At 36.1% G+C, this 21,409-nt stretch overlaps 2 protein-coding genes across 3 annotated transcripts in view; one reads left to right on the top strand and one right to left on the bottom strand.

Annotated features, from left to right (window-relative positions):
- FAM162B (family with sequence similarity 162, member B) overlaps nucleotides 1–4,293 on the top strand; it is a 6,851-nt gene extending 2,558 nt beyond the window's left edge. The window contains exons 3-5 of the mRNA XM_010005209.1: nucleotides 407–518; nucleotides 3,888–3,996; nucleotides 4,195–4,293. Of these exons, the coding sequence (XP_010003511.1) occupies nucleotides 407–518; nucleotides 3,888–3,996; nucleotides 4,195–4,293 (320 nt within the window). The remainder of the gene's footprint in view (nucleotides 1–406; nucleotides 519–3,887; nucleotides 3,997–4,194) is intronic.
- A 3,789-nt stretch (nucleotides 4,294–8,082) lies between these two features.
- The window catches only part of KPNA5 (karyopherin alpha 5 (importin alpha 6)), a 14,332-nt gene continuing 1,005 nt past the window's right edge, over nucleotides 8,083–21,409 (bottom strand). The window contains exons 2-13 of one of the 2 annotated variants that reach the window (XM_010004830.1): nucleotides 19,839–19,949; nucleotides 19,672–19,771; nucleotides 18,882–18,976; nucleotides 18,000–18,131; nucleotides 17,042–17,130; nucleotides 15,870–15,969; nucleotides 14,201–14,364; nucleotides 13,044–13,122; nucleotides 11,900–12,025; nucleotides 11,028–11,155; nucleotides 10,450–10,628; nucleotides 8,083–8,747 (exon numbers count right to left, since the gene is read on the bottom strand). In XM_010004830.1, coding sequence (XP_010003132.1) covers nucleotides 8,560–8,747; nucleotides 10,450–10,628; nucleotides 11,028–11,155; nucleotides 11,900–12,025; nucleotides 13,044–13,122; nucleotides 14,201–14,364; nucleotides 15,870–15,969; nucleotides 17,042–17,130; nucleotides 18,000–18,131; nucleotides 18,882–18,976; nucleotides 19,672–19,771; nucleotides 19,839–19,949 — 1,491 coding nt within the window. In that variant the 3' untranslated portion in view covers nucleotides 8,083–8,559. The remainder of the gene's footprint in view (nucleotides 8,748–10,449; nucleotides 10,629–11,027; nucleotides 11,156–11,899; nucleotides 12,026–13,043; nucleotides 13,123–14,200; nucleotides 14,365–15,869; nucleotides 15,970–17,041; nucleotides 17,131–17,999; nucleotides 18,132–18,881; nucleotides 18,977–19,671; nucleotides 19,772–19,838; nucleotides 19,950–21,409) is intronic. The other variant, XM_010004840.1, reaches the window with a different exon arrangement.

Below are 21,409 nucleotides of genomic sequence, written 5' to 3'. Positions count from 1 at the left end.
TGCGGGGCGGCCCAACCGGAGCCGCAGAGACGCTCGTGGCGTGCGGGGGAGAGTGCGTGAGGCAGCTCTGCGGAGTGGGGACGTGGGTGTTGAATCCTTGAGTTACTCTTGTAGCAACCAGGATGGGCAGGGCTTTTCCCCTTCCACCGTTAGAATCATAGAATCGTTTTGGTTGGAAAAAACCTCTAAGACCATAAAGACCAGCGGTTATCCCAGCACTGCCAAGTCCCAAATAACCCATGTTCCTAAACACCACATCTACACGTCTTTTAAATACCTGTGGTGATGGTGACTCCAGTACTTCCCTGGACAATCCGTTCCAGTGCCTGACAACCTTTCCTACCACCCATCATTGATTCTTAGTGCATGGTTTGACGAAAGTGTTTTTTTTTTCCTTATCTTTAAGCTGAACAACCTCACAAAGTGGTTGCAAGTTACAAACCTTCGAAGTTTGACAAAAAAATCCTCCTCTGGACTGGACGTTTCAAGACAGAAGAAGAGATTCCTCAGAGGATCCCGTAAGTCTGCTGCTTTTGTCCAAGAGGAACATGGAGCTGAAGGGAAAGTGATGGCGTGATCCTAATCTAAAACTTTTCCACAGATTTTGAACCAGTCCGTTTTTGAACTTGGAAACAAATTAGAGGGCAAAAGAGTTTCCTGTTCTGGTTAGAGGTTAAGATGAAAATATGTTCCTTACTGGGGTCCCCAGAGCCTGGGATTAAGAACTGGATCTATCTGAGGAGACAGCCTTGGTTACATTTATGTACTGGTTTGTTTATTTTGCTTATTCCTAATGTGCAAGCTAGAGAAGGATGTTATTGGTAAACACTGGTTTTTGTTTATAGCTCCCATAAATGGTTCTTAGGGAGCCAGTTGTCACTGAATGATTGCATCCAGCAAATTGATTTATTATAGAATTTGAAGAAAAAATAGAGAAGGAGATTATAAGATAAATGTTCCCCACCAAGGAAAACCAAGTTGTTGACAGAGCCTTCGCCTCCCATTCTTGTTGACTCATTGGACTAAATGATCTTCGAAGGTCCTTTCTCACTCAAGCCACACTGATTCTGTGGTTCTATGACTTGCTGAAAGTTGGCAACCCCTAAGGGAGTCAGTCACTGAACATGTGAATCCCCTGTAGTGTTTGTTAGTTGCTGCCTTTTTTTTAAGATGTTTGATAGCACATGATTGATAGCACATGTTTGATGTCTCTCTCCAGGACTTCCTATCATCACAGTATGTCCCTGTCTTGGGTGGTATTTTGACAGTTTAGCTGGTGTTTGCTGAGCAGGACAGTGGCTTTCATCTGTCCCACCACTCTTGCGTGATGTTAGTCCCACCATCGTCCCTATAGAAAAGTTCAGAAAGGTCTCAGAAGTTCTAAAGGCTCTTCAAGCCATCAGGAGTGGTTTATAAAGACCCATAGGTTTTCCAGTCCCTGTACATACATGCACACAAATTGCTCATTTCTTTGCAGTAGTTGGCCTGCCACGTGCATGTCACCACTTTGTGCTTTCTGGGTGAGCAGAATCTTTTAGAACTGTAAGATCATGAATTGTAATATACTAGAATAAGTTAATTGTGACACATTGAAACATGTGTCACTGTTTTAACTACTGAAAAAAAAAATAATCCAGACTTGCAAGATTTTGTTACCTGTGAACACAATCTAGCTGCTGAAGGTAGCCTGTACTAAGGATCAAATCTGCAGTCCTTAGTCAAGGTGGCTGGTTTGCTGTGTTTTGCTTTTTTTCTTAAAACAGCTGTTGTTTGACTTCAGCAGAAGTTTACCCAGAGTCTTGATTAAGGATTGAGTAGCAAAGGCCTTAATGTACAATTAGGGAGGACATAATCAGGTCTGTTTTCCTTGAAGCAGAAGCAGAAAGCAGGGAGAATGTGAAAATCTGCTTCAGGAGAGTTTTGATTAGCGCATTGTGAAATATGATTAGGCTAATAAGCCAGACTAATTACATTTATAGTGTTGCTTTTGTTGGTACAAATGGATTACTGGATTAATGATCTTATGTGCTAGTCTGATGTGTGGTTTGTTTTAAAGATGATATTTACCATTGTACAAAACAAAAGCAGTTACTTGGAACTGCAGGCCTTATCAGTCACCTGCAAGAAACATGGCAAGTGCAGCACGTGTGTGTGTGTGGCAGGGAAGGGGATAGTGTGGCACAACCGCTCCTCAGACTTGCTCTTTTCTGCTGCATTAAGCCTTCACAAGAAGCACTGCAGCCCTCAGCCCAGGAGCAGGTTCCTATGGACAGAACTTCCACTATAAAACCCAAGCTCAGCCCTGTCCCACCACTCATCCTCTGAAGGTGTTTTAGGGGAAAGGGATCACTAAAAAATCTTTATTCACAACATAAAATCAATTATTTATGCAACTATCCTTTTTACATATATATTAAACCATAACTACATATTATGTATATTTATATTCTGTATCTTATGAACAGATATATTTACACATATAAAGCATTCTCATGTGATTTATGAAAGAAGAATAGTGCACAGAATCACAGAGTCTTAGGGGTTGGAAGGGACCTCGAAAGATCATCTAGTCCAACCCCCCTGCCAGAGCAGGATCACCTAGAGCTCATCACACAGGGAGGTGTCCAGGTTGGTTTTGAATGTCTACAGCGAAGGAGACTCCACAACCTCTCTGGGCAGCCTGTTCCAGGGCTCTGTCACTCTCACAGGAAAGAAGTTTTTTTCTGATATTTATATGGAACCTCCCACGTTCCAGTTTGCACCCACAGCCCCTTGTCCTATCTCTGGACATCACTGAAAGAAGCCTGGCTCTGTCCTCCTGACACTTGCCCTTAACATATTTGCAAACTTTGATGAGGTCACCCCTCAGTCTCCCCTTCTTCAAGCTCAAGAGACCCAGCTCCCTCAGCCTTTCCTCATAAGGGAGATGTTCCACTCCCTTCATTATCTTTGTGGCTCTGTGCCGGACTCTTTCAAGCAGTTTCCTGTCCCTGAACTGATGCAGCCTCACCAAGGCAGACAGCATTAAAATGAACATCTTACAGACAGTACTCCCAAGTACCATGTCTGACTCAGAAAATGACTTAGCTGAAAGTTTTGAGACTACTGTAGTGATCCGGAGATTTCTTGTACTCCTGGTTCTCAGGGATATGCAGCCTACTGCTGCTTCTCCAAGTGGAGTAGGGTGGGAAGGGGAGCTGCACCAGTGCAGCTTGCTGGGCTGAACGGCGACTCTCACACCAGCTGCTGCCAGACACTAGGCAGAAGTTTTTTGCCTTGAATGACCAGCAAAAATAATCATGTAGATTGTTCTTGTTTAGGTGTTTCTGTAATGGTGAGAAGCCCACATGAGCTGCCCACTAAATAAAGCTGCTGCTTTTCTGAAGCACTGACTAAAATCTCTAGCTCATAGCAGTACCACCTGTTTTCATCATCTAAGCATGTGGAGTCCCTAGCCTACAGTATCTGGGATGCCATCTGAACAGGTTAGACCTGACTAAATAATGAAAAAGTTAATTTTGAATAAAAGGAACTTATTTTCACTACATCTGGTTGACACCACATACACTTCTCCATCTGTTTAAAATATGTAAAATCCCTTAAATTTCTAGAGCTTAAGATACAGCTTCTGGTATATTTCCCCAAATATTTAAGGGCAAGTACTTTTTTTTTTCAGCTTAAAAAAACCCCAACCAACCAGCTTAAATCCATTAAATGGTGCTTTTCCACTGGAAATGGATTAGGGTCAGAAAATGCAAAGTCCTTGGGTGGTACATAACCAGACATAGCAAGCTGAATATGCTCATTTTAAAAGCTAATTCTATTATTTTATTATGAAGAGACATTAATAGTTTTGTAACCATTCCATTCAATAACTGTAATTACAGGCCAGAGATGCTAGACAAGGCAAGAAACAAAGCTCGAGTTAAAGCTTGTTACATCATGATTGGACTCTCCATTGTTGCCTGTTTTGCAGTGATTGCCTCAGCTAAGAAGGTGAGTACAGCACATTTCTGTGAAAAGTAGACAAACCTCAGCAGCAGTGACTTGTCACTGCCCTAGTTTTAGCTAACACAGACTCCTATCACCCTGACACTTAAGTCGTTGCTGGCTGTTCCTGCATTGAGTAGCTTTCCCTGAGGTGCATCATTACTCCTACTACTCTACTCTGAAGTAGATGTTTTACTTCCACAGGCTGCTGCACGTCATGAGTCCTTAACAAGCTGGAACCTGGCAAAGAAAGCCAAGTGGCGGAAAGAGGCCGCGTTAGCAGCGGAGTCAAAGACAAAGTAACTTTGTATGAAATGCCAAAAGTCCTACTAGGGGAAAATTAACTGTTGCTGAGAGCGATTAGTGAATTTCACCAGTAAATGGACAACTGTAGTATTGCATACACTAGAGTAAATAAGGATAGTCACAGGATCACAAAAAGAAACAGACGGTCTTTTTTATTAGACTTAATGGATGTACTCTCTGCAAAATTAAGATGAGAATGCTTCATGCATGATTAAAAGCAGTAACTAATTTCAAAGACGATGAGGTAGTTTCACAAGTTTCAGGTACAGGGGAGCCCAGTTCCCATTACCTGTCTTGTTACACTTTCTTCAGGCTTATCCTGAGCTGTTACACAGGCTAGCAGTATTTTTCAATGAAAGTTTGAATGCAGCAGACCAACCAGCAGTGAAGTGACTGCATAAAAACTGCAACAGTAAGGAGACTTTATACACTTCACGTTGGCAATTTAATATAAAGAGGAAATTGTAATCAGTCAGAAATATTAAAAATTTGAGACTGCGTGAGGACAGGAGAAATGGCTTGATGATCCCACAAATTCTCAAATCCTTATAAACTCCATGGGAATTCCCAAAGAAGTGGTTGGTTCTGCAGGACTGTGATTATTGTGCAAGTGTTATGTTTGGTTAGATATTTACAAAACATGTTTGAAACCAGAAAGTTTTCCATCTGGTGACCATGCCTAGTTTTTACAGTGCACAAATCAGCCAGCTTGAATTCATTTACTTTAATGCTGTATTCAAAATGGCATTTTTTTCTCTAGTTTAAGAAGCCACACTTATCGAAACACTAAATAAAGACAATAAACATCTGTAAAATAGGTTTTATTGGTTTCTGTATGGTATTTGGAGATTTAACATTCCATAATATTGCATACTACTCATATGTATTCTGTTACAGTAATGGGCCTTTGGCCTGGATTTAAAGATGCACTATTACTGTCTGGAGTTAGCGTAGGTAGTGTAGTTTCAACACATTGTATAAAGATTTTGTGCCATAAGTAACTGAAATTTCTCATTCCAGATGTCAATGAACTTTTGAGGTCACAGTTAAACTTCACATCAATTGGCAGACCTATTACAAAAATCCTCAGTTTTGGACAATTCAGTAAATTTAAATCAATTGAGAACTGACCGTGAAGGAAAGACAACAGTGCATCTTTTAAATTTTTTTAATTAAAGACAGACCTGACAATAAACATTTTCCAGTTGCAAACTTGTTCTACAGCTAACTTGTATCTGTGCCAACATTATTACTATCTTCTGATTGCTTCTAGCAACAGTGTTTAAAGCAAATACTAGAAAATAAAAAAGCTGTATGAACCAGTCCTCAGACAAAAGTGCAACAATGAAAAAAGTAAGGTATGATTCAGTGTATCGAGTATGGAACTAAAAAAAATAAAATCTTATGCTTTGCATAGTTGCATAGATTAGCTAGTTAGTATTCACATTTAAGCAGAACAAATGGTACCATTTTGATTAAAACCAAAACCACAAAAAAACAAACCCCTGTATTTTTAAACATACTTAGTAACTGATGGGGCAATTCAGATTCCATATAAAATAGCAAGCTTCAAGAGATTTTTCTCACAGAGGGCTTTTTGGGGTTTTTTGTTTGTTGCTTTTTTTTTTCTCCACACTGGTTTCATCTGTTTAGGCAACAACATATTCACACCCTACCTGCAAATGACTACACCAGAGCTGACCTTAAGTTGCCATCTCTGGTTTTATATTGTTCATTTACGTGCTCTTTAACAAATGTGATGTAAAACCAGTGATAAAATGGGAGAGGCAATCCTGTATATTTAGCATTTAAAGGAGAATTTTCATTATTATTTTAACATTTTAGGGTAAACCAAATGTTGAGTTTAAATAATGGTTTTCATCAGCCAAAGTTCACCAATTTTAATTCCCTTTTAAATTGTTACATTTAAATGTATCTGAGGCATGAAATAGTATTATCTAAATGCATAAAGTGCAGTCACTAACGGTTCACACACATATCCACAAAACTGCAGACATTTTTTCAAAGTAATATAATACTTTAAATGGCCCATCTTTTCTTCATTTTCAAGTCTTTTAACCAAGATTTTTATAATTCAGATTTGGTTTAAATTAGAGATGCTTATAAATGCAGTTTTTACAGGGTTCTCCAAATAAAAAGCAGGCACAGCTGGTTATGTTATCCAAACAAAGTTGTGAGAAACAATGGAATACCCTGTTACCTGAATAATTTTCTTACACTAGAAGAACACTGAAATTCAGCATTTGCTAGTAATCCTGGTAGCTTTCCATGACTGTTACCCTGTACTTTGAACAGATGGGGTGAAGGAAGGTCAGTATATGAAAACCTAAAACTATGAGAGTAAAAAGGGCACAAATACAATCATCTAACAACATTATATGAAAATTTGGCAGCTGTACTCAGTATTATCACACCACTTAAAACTGTTATATGCTGTACAAATCTAGGTTTAAAGTGTCATTTGCTAAAATATCTCCTTATTCAGAGTTCATAAAGTAACAGCACTCCTATATACACTTCTTACACTTCTATGTTCTGCTAAGAAGACTTCAAAAAGAGATTTCTTCCCTCCCAGTTATGTCTTGGTCAAAACTGACCACTGATCCTAGAAAATCCACTTCAAGTCCTGCATTCAATTACAATATAGTATATATTGCTGTAACATAGAAGTGAGACATCTTAGAATCTTAAATTGCATGTAAAAAAAAATCTAAATATAAAATGGTACTGTAAATGATACCACTTTTAATGTGTATTTTTCCGTGCAAGCACAGTACCATGAAGTATGTAATTTGAAGTTTTAAGTTGCAGCTTTTATTGAAGCATGAGATGCTCTCATAACTCAGGAGTTTGATGTTAATACATTATAGGTTAAAAAAATAATACTTTAGAGTTAACCCAAAGTATTAATTTCTCCAAATGAGATATACTACTAATATGCTAGAAAAACTACTTATATGCAAGTCCAAGCAGAGCATACGTTTTTCTGTATTCAAAACTGTTAACGTAAATATTAGAATTCTATTTCTTTTAGTGCTTAACTGTGAACACTGTATATCATAAAGCCTAAATATTCAGATAGCAGTAACTTCTAGTTAGTTTTGGTGTCCAAATACTTAATGCTATTTACAGTACAACAAACTTTTCCTTCAACTGGAAAGGAGTGATTCACTATTCGTTCTTCACTGCAGTATTTCTATCGTCTTATCAAAATAAAACAGTTAGTTAACTTAAAGAACAACTCAAGTGGTAATAGCATATTTGGTCAAAAAAAATGACACCTACTCTCTAAACTTTTAAGAAGCTAGTGTACTAGAAAGGCAAACATTACAATGTATCTCAAACTAAAGTGGTGCTACCACGTTTTGACAGGAGACAGTTGTAAACCATCTGCTTGGTGATTTGGGCAAATGACCATCTCTGTCATTCATAATCACAGCATTCTTATAACTACAGCAACTGCACCCACAGCAAAGTATTTTACTTGCGGCTGACTTTTAATGCTATTTAGCAGCTTTAATTACAGAGCCAACATCAAATGACCAGCAAGCTCTCTACTGATTTCAATTTGAAAACCTCTGAAACAGTCCTCTTCCCACATGATCCAGAAAAAGCTTTTCCATATATTCAATATTATATTAGCATTATATATGTATATCTATTATGTCTTTAAATACATTTTATAAATAAATTCCAACAGTGTGTTGTAAAGCAATTAATGCATAAAAGTTCCACAATTTTAAATAAATATTTTTCACATTCCAATTCAGCTTCTTACAAGCTCATCTTGATTTCATGCCTTAGTTCTGAAGCAACGTTTTTGCTTCAATACAAGAGGTAGATTTGATAAGAGACTGGGCAAGTCAAGCCTACTGCCAAAAATGCAACTGTCAGTAACTGTATTGCTGATACGCAGTTTGAGACTATGTGAAAATTTCATAAACACTACCTAAAATCCTACCAAGTCTTAGCTTAACAGTTTTTGTTAAATCACATTTAATGTTTTACTTCAGACATGAATAATCAGTTATTTTCTGTACATATGAGATAATGAAAAACACAAATACAAAACCAAGAACAGTTGTATCTAACACAGTATATAAAAGTGCATGAGCTGCTTCATCTATTTTTGCAAAACATATTCAATTTCCTGTAACTTTGGCCATGAAGAAAAGACCTCTGGAAAAAGAAAAACCCAAAACCCTACAAGTGTTTACTTTTTATGCTTGTCACTTTAATAGTTTACAGCTGAAACCCCTCCATTGGAGCCTCCTGCTGTTGAAACACAAACTGCTGCTGACTTTCATCCACCTGAGGTGCAATACTGGAGTCCTCTTCTTCCACACCAAAGTAATGTTCTATGAGTTCGAAAGCTTTTTGGTAGATCTCTTGGTTTTCATGCCTCTGAAGAAATTCAATTTTATCAAGTCCTAAATTTGAAACAAAGCATTTTCAAAATCTAGTTGCTTAAAAGAATGACAAAATAAAGGCAGAGAAACCTGTAGTATGAAAACATACTGGTGATTCTTAGGATTAAAAAAAATGCAACCCCAAGTAGTTCTCAATTCATTTGAGATCACTCATTCTTCATTTCTTAACTTCCTAACCCATGTATTTCTAGCCTTCCTTTTCTGCAGCATTTTCTGCTATTCAAACTCATTTTAAAACTATGATAAAAGAATAGGAATTAAACTAAGGAGGAGGTAGTATCTACAAAGAAACATGCCATGTGTACAAATGAATTTAAACTGTACATAACTGTTTGCTATAGCAATTTCCAATATCCCCATTCCTTTTTATTACTCTTTCAGTCTTTTCCAACTCTAAATTCTACCCCCAATTCTGGAGTCATCACTGGGCGGGCAGTCTGGTATCATTTTTTAAATTTAAGATTTGAAGACATTAGCTTTCCAAAGGCTTATAATCTGCAAGCTAGAGGACATAACCTCTGCTCTGCTGGCAGAATTAACTGCTTGGCAGACAGGTTGATTCAAAGCTCCTTTTTGACTATTTAAGGTAATTCAGTTTTCACTTAAATTGGATTAGGAAGAGCTTGTATTAACCCTTCTGGTGACTATTGGGCCCAAAACAGTGAGCATGATATAATCAGGTGTCTCCTTCACTGAACTTCTACCCTACAGCTTCAGCAGCCTATGCTAAACTGGTAACAGGAAAAAAAAAAAATTAACCTAGACATTCAGTAGTTGAAATTGTAAACAGAAATAGAAATCTGGAACAGAATACATTCTATTAAAGTATTCAGTACTTATTCCTCTTATATGTTAGATTGCAAAGTAAGTTCTTCAAGTATGCACTTGATTTTAGAAATACAACAGGGAACTTGGATTTCAAGGCTGCTTTACAGAAAAGTTAGTACTGTATAACGTGGTCAACCAGAATTATTAGCAGTTTCTGGACCACAAACATCTGCCAATTTTGTTTTGTCAGAAACTACAGAAAGATAAATCTCCATAAATAACGCCAGGTTCATTATGAGCCAGTTTAAATGCTAATGTTGATAAATCAAAGGCATCTGGTCATGACATTCCACACTTGTCATTTCGGTTTTGATACTTCGCCTTTAAAATGTGATTTAATTCAACATGTCTTAAAAGAAGAAACAGGACGAAATACGTTCACAAATAAGTACAAACTTTCTCAATTGTATTATTTTAAGTTGATTTTGCCATTACTGGTATTTACTATACTAAAAAGTGATTAAGTTAACAAATAAATAAAAAAATCCCTCTGATCTCACATGCCTGTTGGTAATGAAATTGTATCAGGCAAAACAATATATTAAATTAGTAACTCTGTATGTAGGCTGATAAAACTAATGCAAACCATGGCTCCAATATACGACGACATCTGTGTATTAAACACTTTTGAGAATGTTTCTCCAGAGGCACATTTTGTAAACTGACCCCAGACAAAACCATCCACAGGTTTTCTGTGTTTAACCCCTTTCCCCACCATGTTACATTACTTATTTATGATGCTTTCCTGTCCATTTCTGCTTGAAGACAAAATTCTAACATTAAACTTCCCTACAAATGATTCACAATGGTTTTGTTTTTACAGCCTGAAACTGGGAATTTCAGGTATGTAGATTCAGAAGAAGTAATTTCTTACCATATGCTTCCTCTATAAGAGCACAATAAGGATTAATGCCCATTCCGTTTTGCTTAGACTCTTGTTCTCCAAGACGCAGAATATTTTCAAGTCCATTTAAAGCCACCTGTACTATCTTTGAATCCATCACAGTCAGGAGGTCACAAAGAGGCTTGGTACAACCTAGTGCTACCAAATACCTTTAGAACAGCAGAAAAACAGAGGGGGGTGGGAGAAAAAAGAAGGACGGATAATTCAGCACATTTATTCTCCTTTTTCTGTTTTCAAATACTGAAACTGTTAACTAACTCCTGATTTTCTGTTTGACATTATCAATATCAACTCTGGAATATAACCCTGTGAAAGCTTTAGGTGGAATACCACTGAAACAAAGCAGTATCAGTCAATTTGTTATTAAGTCTACCGCATGGATTTCAGTCGTTTTTCTGAATTTCTACATGTATAGTCAAGAGTTTTAAGGAATCACCATTGTGTTTAGGATTTTTGTTGATATGTTTGTCAGGATTCAAATGCCAAAATAAAAATGCTTTAGAGAAGATAACTTAGGCAGAAAAAAACCAGTAACATATCAAACTTACCTTATCTGTTCAGGGGTTCCTCCTGATGTTGCATTAGTTATGGCCCATGCTGCTTCTTTTCTGGTGCGAAATTCAGCCTTTTGAAGAATTTCAATCAATATTGGAAAAATATTTGCATCTGTAACAGCCTAAGAGAGGAAATTAGAATATTCTATGATAACTTATAAAAATTTAGTATACACAGAAAAAGAACATTTATACCCCTCAAAATAAGTCAGTGATGCCAGCTGATACTAAAACAATGTTTTTGTCAGAAGGCACCACACTAACTAGAACTACTAAACTGAAATTCAGAACTATTCGAACATTGCACTGCACTATCAGATATTCACCATCGTAGTATCATCTTTGTTGATTTCTCTGTCTCCAATGGACAGAATACTGCTTACTGAATAGGCCCATTTAAAAACCATATGACAGAAGCACTAAACCTTAGTTTTCAAACCAGAGATCAAGCTTCAGAACAAAACTTCACTTTGTTTTATTCTAGTTTGAATTTTCCATAGAAAGGCTGTGTCTATAACTGGAAACTATGTTATATATATTTAAATTACACCAAGAAGTAACATTTTCACCCGTGATTGAAGTGAAGAAATGAATCTGTTTCTCTAGTACAAATCATGACAGCTATACTTTAAATATTATTTTATTAAGTTATTTATAATAGTATTTCAAAATTTAGAAGGTAGTTTAAGGTAGTTCTAACTGTTCATTTTAGTTCATTTAAGGTAGTTCTAACTGTTTATAATTTTACCTAAGAGAAATAATTCTGAGTCAATGTAGTATCTACTTATTTTTCCCTGTGAAGGATAACCAAGTGAACTAGTAAAATGAAAACAAAACCAACCAAATAACAAATATACAGGCTTTACCTGAATCTGAGCTCTGTTTCCTGCAGTTATATTAGAAACAGTCCAACATGCTTCCTTTCGAATAGATTCCTTGGGACTACTAAGCAAGTGCAAGAGACAGGGTAATGCAGAGCAGTTTAGAATTACCTAAAATAATTTGAGAGTTGAAAATTGGGTTGTACAATATACATACGTATCTATTGGCTTGTGCAATATACATATATATATATATCTCTCTAAGAACACTTTACAGATAACTTCAAAAGACACAGATTTTGCAGCACATTTAATATTACACAAAGTATTATAGATAATATCCTGGAAAAGTGAAGTGTTCAATGCTGCTGGATGGTCTCTTACTTGACACTCCAATTTGAAAGAATCTGCCCTCGATTAAGTTTAGGCCAGAAGACTGAAGACAGCAAAACTAAATTAAAGCTGGAATATTAATAACTGACAATAACTGAGAAGTGTAAATCTAATTTGTATCATTCTTTTTTAGTGTGTTTTTTTTAAGAGGCAGATGTTTTCTATTTAAATCTTTAGTGAAATCCTCTCCTGTAGAGCTCACAGCAAATTACATAATTATCTTATTTCCTTATTTTCCCTTTACAGTAGCTCTATCAGCCTTTTAGACTCAATTTTCTTGAAAGCAAGAAGTGTCTTAGTATTTCCTGCATTGCTTCTAACTAAATTGCAATGCCTAAAATTAAAAGATAAATCTTTAGAACAAACTGCATCAGTAAGACTGTCACATACAATCCATGGACAAATCAAGTATGAACCTTGCTTAAGGTGAAAGTCGAAGTGAAAACTTTTGACTACATTTGAAGACTTAAAAAAATGGAACAAGAATAAGTAATTGAACCTCCACTAGGAGGAAAAAATACTACTTTGATCATGAATGGGAAGCAACATTCAAGGTACCATAGAGGAATAAAGCAATTCACTACATGCAGTGCTGTAAGAAAATGTTCATTCTTGCACTAATTTTATGTGTAAAATAGCAGCCTAGACTGACTATCTTATTTGTACATGGCCTCTTTCAATGCTATATGCAGATACCTGTACTAGACTTTTTCTTTTGGTCACAATTATCTTTTACAGAATTCTGTAACTATTCTTCTACCTGCTGATTATTTGTTCTTATATTAACTAGTCTTACCTGTGTTTGGATATCATCCCCAGTAACAATATTTCCAACTGCCCTTAGTGCAGGGGATACCACCTTGTAATCATTATGCCTGGAGACAAATATTGAATTGCTTTACATTATCCAAGTGTTAAAGTATAACTTTGCATTTTCAGTGAACAACGGTTTACTTCAGGTGCTAAATTTTGAATTGCAGAAAACACTGTATTACTTCTTACGCTTTCCCTGTTTAGCCAAATTGGACAACTGCAAGCCCAAAACCGAATTGCTGAATCAAGGAAAGGGCATCTCTGTGGAACAACACAACTTAAGAGCAATCTAATTGCCCAGCAGACTTATTTCACCCAGCTCAAGTATTACCGAATACAACACTGGAACCTGCATCCTTCAACAGCGATAGAAACAAAAAGGAGTGTTCTTATCTGTATACTAAAACTCAGCAGCCCCCCCTTCGTAAGACAACTTTCCCCTTCTTTAAGTCAATAGCCCTAGAAGCCAGTACCTTAAGCCCACATTCCAATGTCTGTGACACGGAGGAAGGAAATCTCCTTAGCTGTCCTAAAGCATCTATAGAAGAAAAAGCAACCTCACCCTTTCCTGACAGCTATACAAATGAGTTTTTCACAGGCAACTGTGCTGTCAGTGCTGGGAACTACTATCCCAAAGTTGCTTTGCAGTCCCCATGTGAACACAGGGATTTAGTCTCCCTTTTTAGCACAATAATGAACCATAAAACAAATATACTGAAACAGTTCAAAAGTGGCAAGAGTCTGCCTCCAGACTTTGTGAATCCAAGAACTGTTTGTATTGCAACTACACCTAGAAAAGAAAACAAAATAAAACAATGAAATGGAAAAAAAAGAAAAAAGGTGAGGAATTGATTTACAATTCAAACTTGGTTTTCAGTCTTTACCTTTCTATTTCTCCATGTAAATGAAATCCTATATTAAAATTTAAAGAATATAAAGGAATACTTTGGAGAAAACTTTTTTTATTGTCAATCTCAGAAAAAATCCCAGGAGCCAAGCAACTAAAAAGGTTTCACACTGAATTCATGTTAACCACTTCTCACTAAATAAATTCAGACTTGAGATGACAAAAACCCCTCAGTCTGACTTCATTATATTAACAGTACTCTAAGATATTTGTTTGGTGAAGAGAAGACTTACATCAGCAGCTCTACCAATCTCCGACATACTCCAGAATCAATAACAGCTTGAATTTTATCATTGGGACCATCTGAAAGGTATGAGAGGGCCCAGCAAGCATCTGCCAGTACATCTGGGTCACTGCTAAACAACAGTCTTGATAAAACATTTAAGCAAGGAGCAACCTAGGTTAAAGAAAAATAATGCATAAAATTAGGTGGCTTATATATATATATATTAGGTATATATTTGTTCATCTTAAACAAAAAACATCTGCTTTTACAGATAACCAGATGATCAGGAATTACTCACACTTTTTTTGATCACTCAGGGAACAAAATTTCACTGCAATAGTATTTTGTTATATTGCTGCCTTTGTAGGAGTACTGGAGGCTATCTGTAGTAACCAATCTACAAATGGTTTACCACAGAGAAACTTAAGAGTAATTCAGAGGACTCAACATTCACTGAACCAAATTAAACAAGCAACGTCTGACTTCAGTTCTCACTGCAAATGTAGCCTCTGGTCTTATCTCCTACAAATTCCACACAGACAGAGCCAAAAGAACTAGACCTTCTTAGCACCACTGAAAACCTGCCAGGTTTCAACTGTACAGCCTGGGAATTTAATATTCTTTGTAGAACATAATTCTTTATCTTGCATCAGTTTTGCAATTTAGCCTCCTTCATGTGTCCATCTGATGCTATTTCAAGCAGCAAAAAGAAAAGGAGCTGCTCATACTACCAATCACCTAGATGGCATCATTTTCCACTGAATTTAAGTGTTTAAGCAGCAAGAAATCTTGCTGGCTTTTCACTACCAGAACAAAAGCTTACTGAAGAGTATAACTTAGGCAGAGTAATTGTGAAAGAATCAATTAATTGACATCAGAAATTCCCCTTTTCTTTAATATCTCTCCAAGAATTATTAAGTAGCAATGACAAGAATTACTGCTCCATGAGGTAAGCTTCAAGACACAAATTCTCTCCAGATTATCTGTAATAATTTAAACTCTTGTCTCTTCTACCAGAATATCCAATGTTCAATTCCATTTTTTTGATGTCATTAACCTCACCAGAAATTAATTTCTTACTGAAAATAAGAGAATCTAATACTACTACTAGCCTCTAAAGTGATATAAACCCATACTGGAGGGAGGGGGAGAGCATACAGGCAAAACACCTGTCATAGTCTGATTTAACTGCATCTGATAGAGCAGAACACTAAAAATTATATTCCTACAGTGTGTGCTTGCAATCACAAAATAAGTTCACAGAATCTTAGGGGTTGGAAGGGACCTCAAAAGATCATCCAGTCCAACCCCCCTTCCAGAGCAGGGTCACCTAGAGCACATCACACAGGAACGTGTCCAGGCAGGTTTGAATGTCTCCAGCAAAGGAGACTCCACAACCTCTCTGGGCAGCCTGTTCCAGTGCTCTGCCACTCTCACAGGAAAGTTTTTTCTGATATTTACATGGAACCTCCTATGCTCCAGTCTACACTCACTGCCCCTTGTCCTACGACTGGACAACACTGAAAAAAGCCTGGCTTCATTGTCCTGACACTCCCCCTTAACATTACATTAAAAAGATAAAATTGAGTCTGTCTCCAGATTCAAAGGTTCTCTGTGTTATAACCCATTATAAATGTAATTTGTCCTCAGCTTTCCAATTCCACAAAATATTATACCTTACTGAAGTCTGGAGGTGGGTTCTTTCCTCTACAGAGATTTGAGAGAGCCCAGACTGCATTTCTAGTTGTTGTAAGACGATTTGAATTTGTTAACAGTCTGTCAAAGAGAGACAACAATTACAAATATTTTTTTAATTGAAAATGTTAAGTCTTTTTACATCTATCACCAACAGTACCTCAAATCAGGAAAAGAAATCCTATTATTTGGCATTAGTTTCAATTTATTTATCTTCATATCTTACATGCTGCAAGTATTTCAGAATCAAGTGAATCTAAACAGATTATTTTATGTGGACATCTCATTCCCAAATCAAGTACATGCATATAAAATAAAGCATTGCTCACATGAAAAGTCACACCCTCATCTTTCCTGAGGGTCTTCAAAAGGAACTAGGAGACAAAGGCCTCCCTGGAATTAATTTTCATGTTTTCATTCAGGGAATGGAATTAATAACAATAAAAACTGATCCACAAAAATCAGGTTCATATTCAGATACATACCAAAATGTGTGAAAATGTCCTTTAAAACCTTGAGGAAGATAATCACATTCTCCTGTTATTGTAAGCTATTTTACAAATGTTTCAAAACATGATATTATTTTAAGCAATAATAAATTGAACAAAATTTGTGTTCTGTACATTTTTCCCTGTGATGAAGCAACTTTACATCCGATTGTAAGCTGGAATGATATTCCTAGTGAAGAGAAATCTTCCTGTGAAACAGCTCATGTAACAACTGCTCTGCCAGCTCATCTCAAGCAAATGGATCACTGCGCATCGATAGCGCCTGAAGCTACTGGACCAAAGTGGGAAACCCACCTATTGCCAAGTCAGTTGGAATGACACAAATGCAAGTGTGAATAATCTTGCTTACCCTTTATTTCCACAACTCTGGCAACACAGTTCTGCACAATACTTAAGTTTCATACCTGTGAAATAACACTTCTTTCTTTTTGCAAACATTGGAAAACTTCCTGTTGTGGACTAACTGATTAAACATATGCCTGAAACTCAGGTAATCCAAAACATTACAGTCATAGCAACATAATGAAAAAAGAAACAGTCTCAACTTAGCAAAAAGTTTATATTCTCTTCAAAAAAATTTCAGTTGAAGTTTACAGTTATCTATACCTGTATACTGTATTATAACATTAATTTAAAATACTTACTCCAAGAGGGGTGGCAATATTCCGCAGTTTAAAACAAAGTCTCTGCATTCTGCATTATCACCAGCAATGTTACCAAGAGCCCATACTGCCTTAAAAAACAAAGCATCAAAATGAATTTATTACATGCTTGCAAATCAACATTTACAGATAATATGTGTATTTTTACAGTAAATATTACAGAATCATTACAGTATCATTACAAAGATAAAATTTCAGATTACTACTGATTTCTATATTACGGGTTTTTTTAACTCATATGAAGTCCATTACACATACCTGAAGTAATCCTTTCAAGGAAAGAAAGTCTTCTGTTATGAAAATATGTCGATTCACGTGCTTTTCAATAAAAGGATGCACATACCCTTTCTCAATAGCTACACTGGCTCACTATGTGTAACAGATTCAACAAAACTAGCTCCAAGTTGCAAACAATATATGACGAATAAAAAAAGTTAAGTCATGAACCTTGACTATACAAACTTGGTAAATAAAAGCCAGTAAATTACAGCTTCTCTTAAGCAGAAACAAAAAACCCTACAACCACCAAAAACCCAACTCCAAAACAAAACACAAAAAGTTCAGGAAAATACTACTGAAGGCTGTAATGTAATAAGATGGAAGAGCAGAAGTATAAGACATAAAGCTGCAAGATAACTTAAGGAAAAAAAATCCACATTGTTTTCTCTTATGTTCTTCCAATTATGGTGTTTTAGATCCTGTCCACCTGTAAATGCTCCAGAAGAAATGAGGTGCTTTCTTCAAGTTACTCAATAACATGAAATAAAAGAATAAAATACAGGTTCAAAGAAACTTGAAGCAATTGAAAGGAAAAAAAAAAAAAAAGAAAAAAAAATACACTGAAGGTAAAACAGAGCTCAAAGCTTCTCCAACCACACACACTTCTAAAAAAACATTCATAAATTAATTTTATGATCAAACACCTTAAAAAAACAGTTACCTGCTCCTGTACATCTTCATGTTCTGAACTAAGCAACTTAATAAAAATTGGAACAGCTCCGGTCTCAATTACAACTTTAGTGTGTAGAAAAGTTCCAGATGCTATGTTTGTCAATGCCCAAGCTGCTTCAAACTGTTGAGGAACAGAAAGACAACCATGTTAAATCACTCAGCAGTAAGGCTTAAAGTAACGAAAACCAGTTTGACATGAGAATTGCAGAGGCTAAGTCTTCTAACCTTTTTTCCTTTCACTGAAATGCAACTATTACTACCATTGTACTTTCTGCACAAAAAAATAATTGGCATTGACAAAATCTCTATTTAATAAGCACTTTTGGTACTTGAATTATTATTAGGTTTTGGCTTACAGCACTAACTGTAAGAAATATTTCAAATCAGTATTAATTAATACAAATCCCTTCTGTTTACTCTACAGTACGTTAATTCTTTTAAGTATGAATGTACACGAGGCTTAGGTGCTATTCCATGGGCTACCACAAATAGAACAAGCTACCCCTATTGTTAGTTATGTATTTTTCAAACCAGATTCTGTTCACACATCAATGCTGATCTTAATATACCACTCTGGAATCTTTCAAAACACATTCTGCTTTCAACACCCCTGTATTTCAAGTATTTGATCAGCTGAATACATAACCCTAAAGTCTACTATGAAATTCACAGGAGTCAAGTCACAACTTCAGTGGCAATAACTGACATTTTACACAGTGAAAATATACAGCTTCAGTGGTTAAAAGTAATTAAATGTGGTTACGAAAAAAATCCAAATCACATGCTTTCCAAAGCTGTTTTGGGGGAGTTCTAATCCCATTCCAAACCCCAATCAGTACCAGCCAAACTCACTTGCACCAGCCAAACTCACTTGCAGAGTGTAATTCTCACTCCTCTCTAGAAATTTCACAAATCTCTGCACTACTCCTGGTTTTTGTATGACTTCATCTATAGGTGGATTAGGCTCTAGAGGATAAAAACAAACATATCTGTGTGAGGCTAACAAAAAAGACCAAATATATTACTCTTTCAGTGTGACACAAAACATGGATACGATTCTCAGTTCTTATTTTTTAGCATTCAATCGTTTAATCTCAAATGAACTTCTGACTTTAGAACACTGCAGGATCATCTCCAGAAAGTGCTACCATTTAGTAAACACCCTATTACGTATAATAATAGTAACACATACTATTATCCATTGGCATATGTTAGTAACTTACCTACCATGCTATACCAATACCAGCATTAATTTAAGACTGCATAACTTACAGTCCCAGCAAAGCCAAGTTACAACTGTTCTTTGGCAGCCATATGATTTTTCTCCCCTCAAATACAGAATGAGAATCAGAAGCTGGATCACTGCAACAAGTACCGTAAATAATGTTTGTGTGCAGTTAGTTACTGCCCTGGACACTTCAATCAAAACATCCTTGCTTTTGTTACTTTGTCTGAAAGACTTAACATTAGAATAATGAAGCTTTCTGTATTTAGCCATTAGGTTGGAATAGATTTGGCATGGTTCCTCTATAAACAGAACTAGAAGTTTCAGCAAACTCTGTTTTCAAGTAAAACAAAACTAAAGCTTAACTGATTCTCTTATGACAAAAATCTGTATTAACAACAGAGAAGGAACAAAAAGTCAGGCAATGTTTACATACCTTTAGATAGCAATTTTCTGAATTTCTGAGTTGCTGTGAGTTGCTGATCAGGATCATCTGAGAAAATCATCTGCACCATATCCACTGTAATAACTTCTTCCTAAAAATGAAAGAGGATTTCTTATGTCTAGTACTAGGCTCATTAACGGATAACGCTCTATACACACCCCAATTACCTCTGGGATAGGTACAGTAGAGCTGACATCAGGATCCTGAATTGGACTTTCTACCATAGATTCTTCATTTCCCGGGAGAGAAACATTGCGGCGTTTAAACAGCTAAAAAACAGAAGGAATTTTTGGGATACATTAGAACTTACCATAGAGTAGGTACTGATGAGACACACTGGAAAAGATGCTTTCACCAACACTAGTAAAATCATTTCCACTACTCACCTTCCTACTCATCCCTGCAAATGGAATTCTACATGAAAAGTTCAAAGAACATGAAGAAGAAAAACACTACTACATCTGTATATTGATAAACTGCACTGCAACACTTCAGAGACATTTAAAAATTGAAGCTCTTTTTAATTAGCAAAGATTCATACATTTTTCCACACATAAAAAGGTACAGATATTTTTCACCTTTTATCCCTCATAATTAGCATTTATTTTTAAGAAGGAAACAGTATTCTACAAGGTTTCTCCTTTTTTAGTTTATAGGCTAAAACCATCAACACAGCCAATGTCTGTATTTCAGTTACAGTCCGTTCCCACCTTCAACAGAAGGACTAAAATCTCTCTACTTTCTTTGCATGCCAATTAAAAAGCACCTATATTTAATATACAATTGCAGAAAGATTAAAACAGGAACATTATTTTAATATATTTAGAGAAAAAATGGTGTAGCTTCTAGATGAACTTTCAAATTATGTAACATTAAACATTCTCTAAGCCCCAAAATCACTTAAACGTTGACTGGATTCACTGTCTGTGCTCAGAATACATATCTGCACTGTAGTATTTAATAGGCTTTGCTTAATGAGTGCCTCTTCATTTTCTGCCATACAAGAAAAACATTTACGTAAGTCTATTTTTTTCTAGAAACGAAACCTAATTTTTACCTTTAATCCAGTACTACACTTACAACTACTGTAAGTAGCGATTCTAAATATATTTTATATTGGTATCTTTAAAATGTTAGAATTTCAGTGCCTTGATTAAGATTTCATCCTTTAGTATAATAATGAAATCTTCTACTAAATCCTGAAGGTTTTCTGTTATTGCACATGCCCAAAACTGCAGAAGCAACTCCATGTTTACATCTACCCATATTTCAAACAGGAAACTAAAACAAGACATTCGCTGCTTTGCTCAACACACTTCTGGACTGGGCACAATCCTGGACACAAAACAAATACAGAAATCTGGGCATAAACAACGTTTAATTCCACTTAAACCCACAAGTAAGAAGAAACAACATCTCTCTTTTGCAAGTCCAGCCATTATTTCTAGCACTCAAAAAGGACACAGAAGCTCTTGGTTGAAATGCACAAACTGTTTTTGCTTAGGTTCACAGTCTATCAGCTATAAATTCTTCTGGAGCGAAAACAGTCTCATCTCCCTGCATAAACTTATTTTCCCCAGTTCAAGAGCTGAAAAATACCAGTCCAACAAATTAGGATCAAGGAGAGTATTAACGGTGTTCTCACTGTTACAACAGTCAGCATAGAAGAGGGAAGACCCATTATTTTCATAATTTGTCTAGTGACTATTTACTACAAAACTTTCAGCAG

The sequence above is a fragment of the Chaetura pelagica genome, unplaced genomic scaffold, assembly GCF_000747805.2.
Source record: "Chaetura pelagica isolate M959 unplaced genomic scaffold, ChaPel_1.0 scaffold171, whole genome shotgun sequence".
In the NCBI taxonomy this organism is placed as follows: Eukaryota; Metazoa; Chordata; class Aves; order Apodiformes; family Apodidae; genus Chaetura; species Chaetura pelagica.
This window is presented reverse-complemented; position numbering and strand designations above follow the sequence as displayed.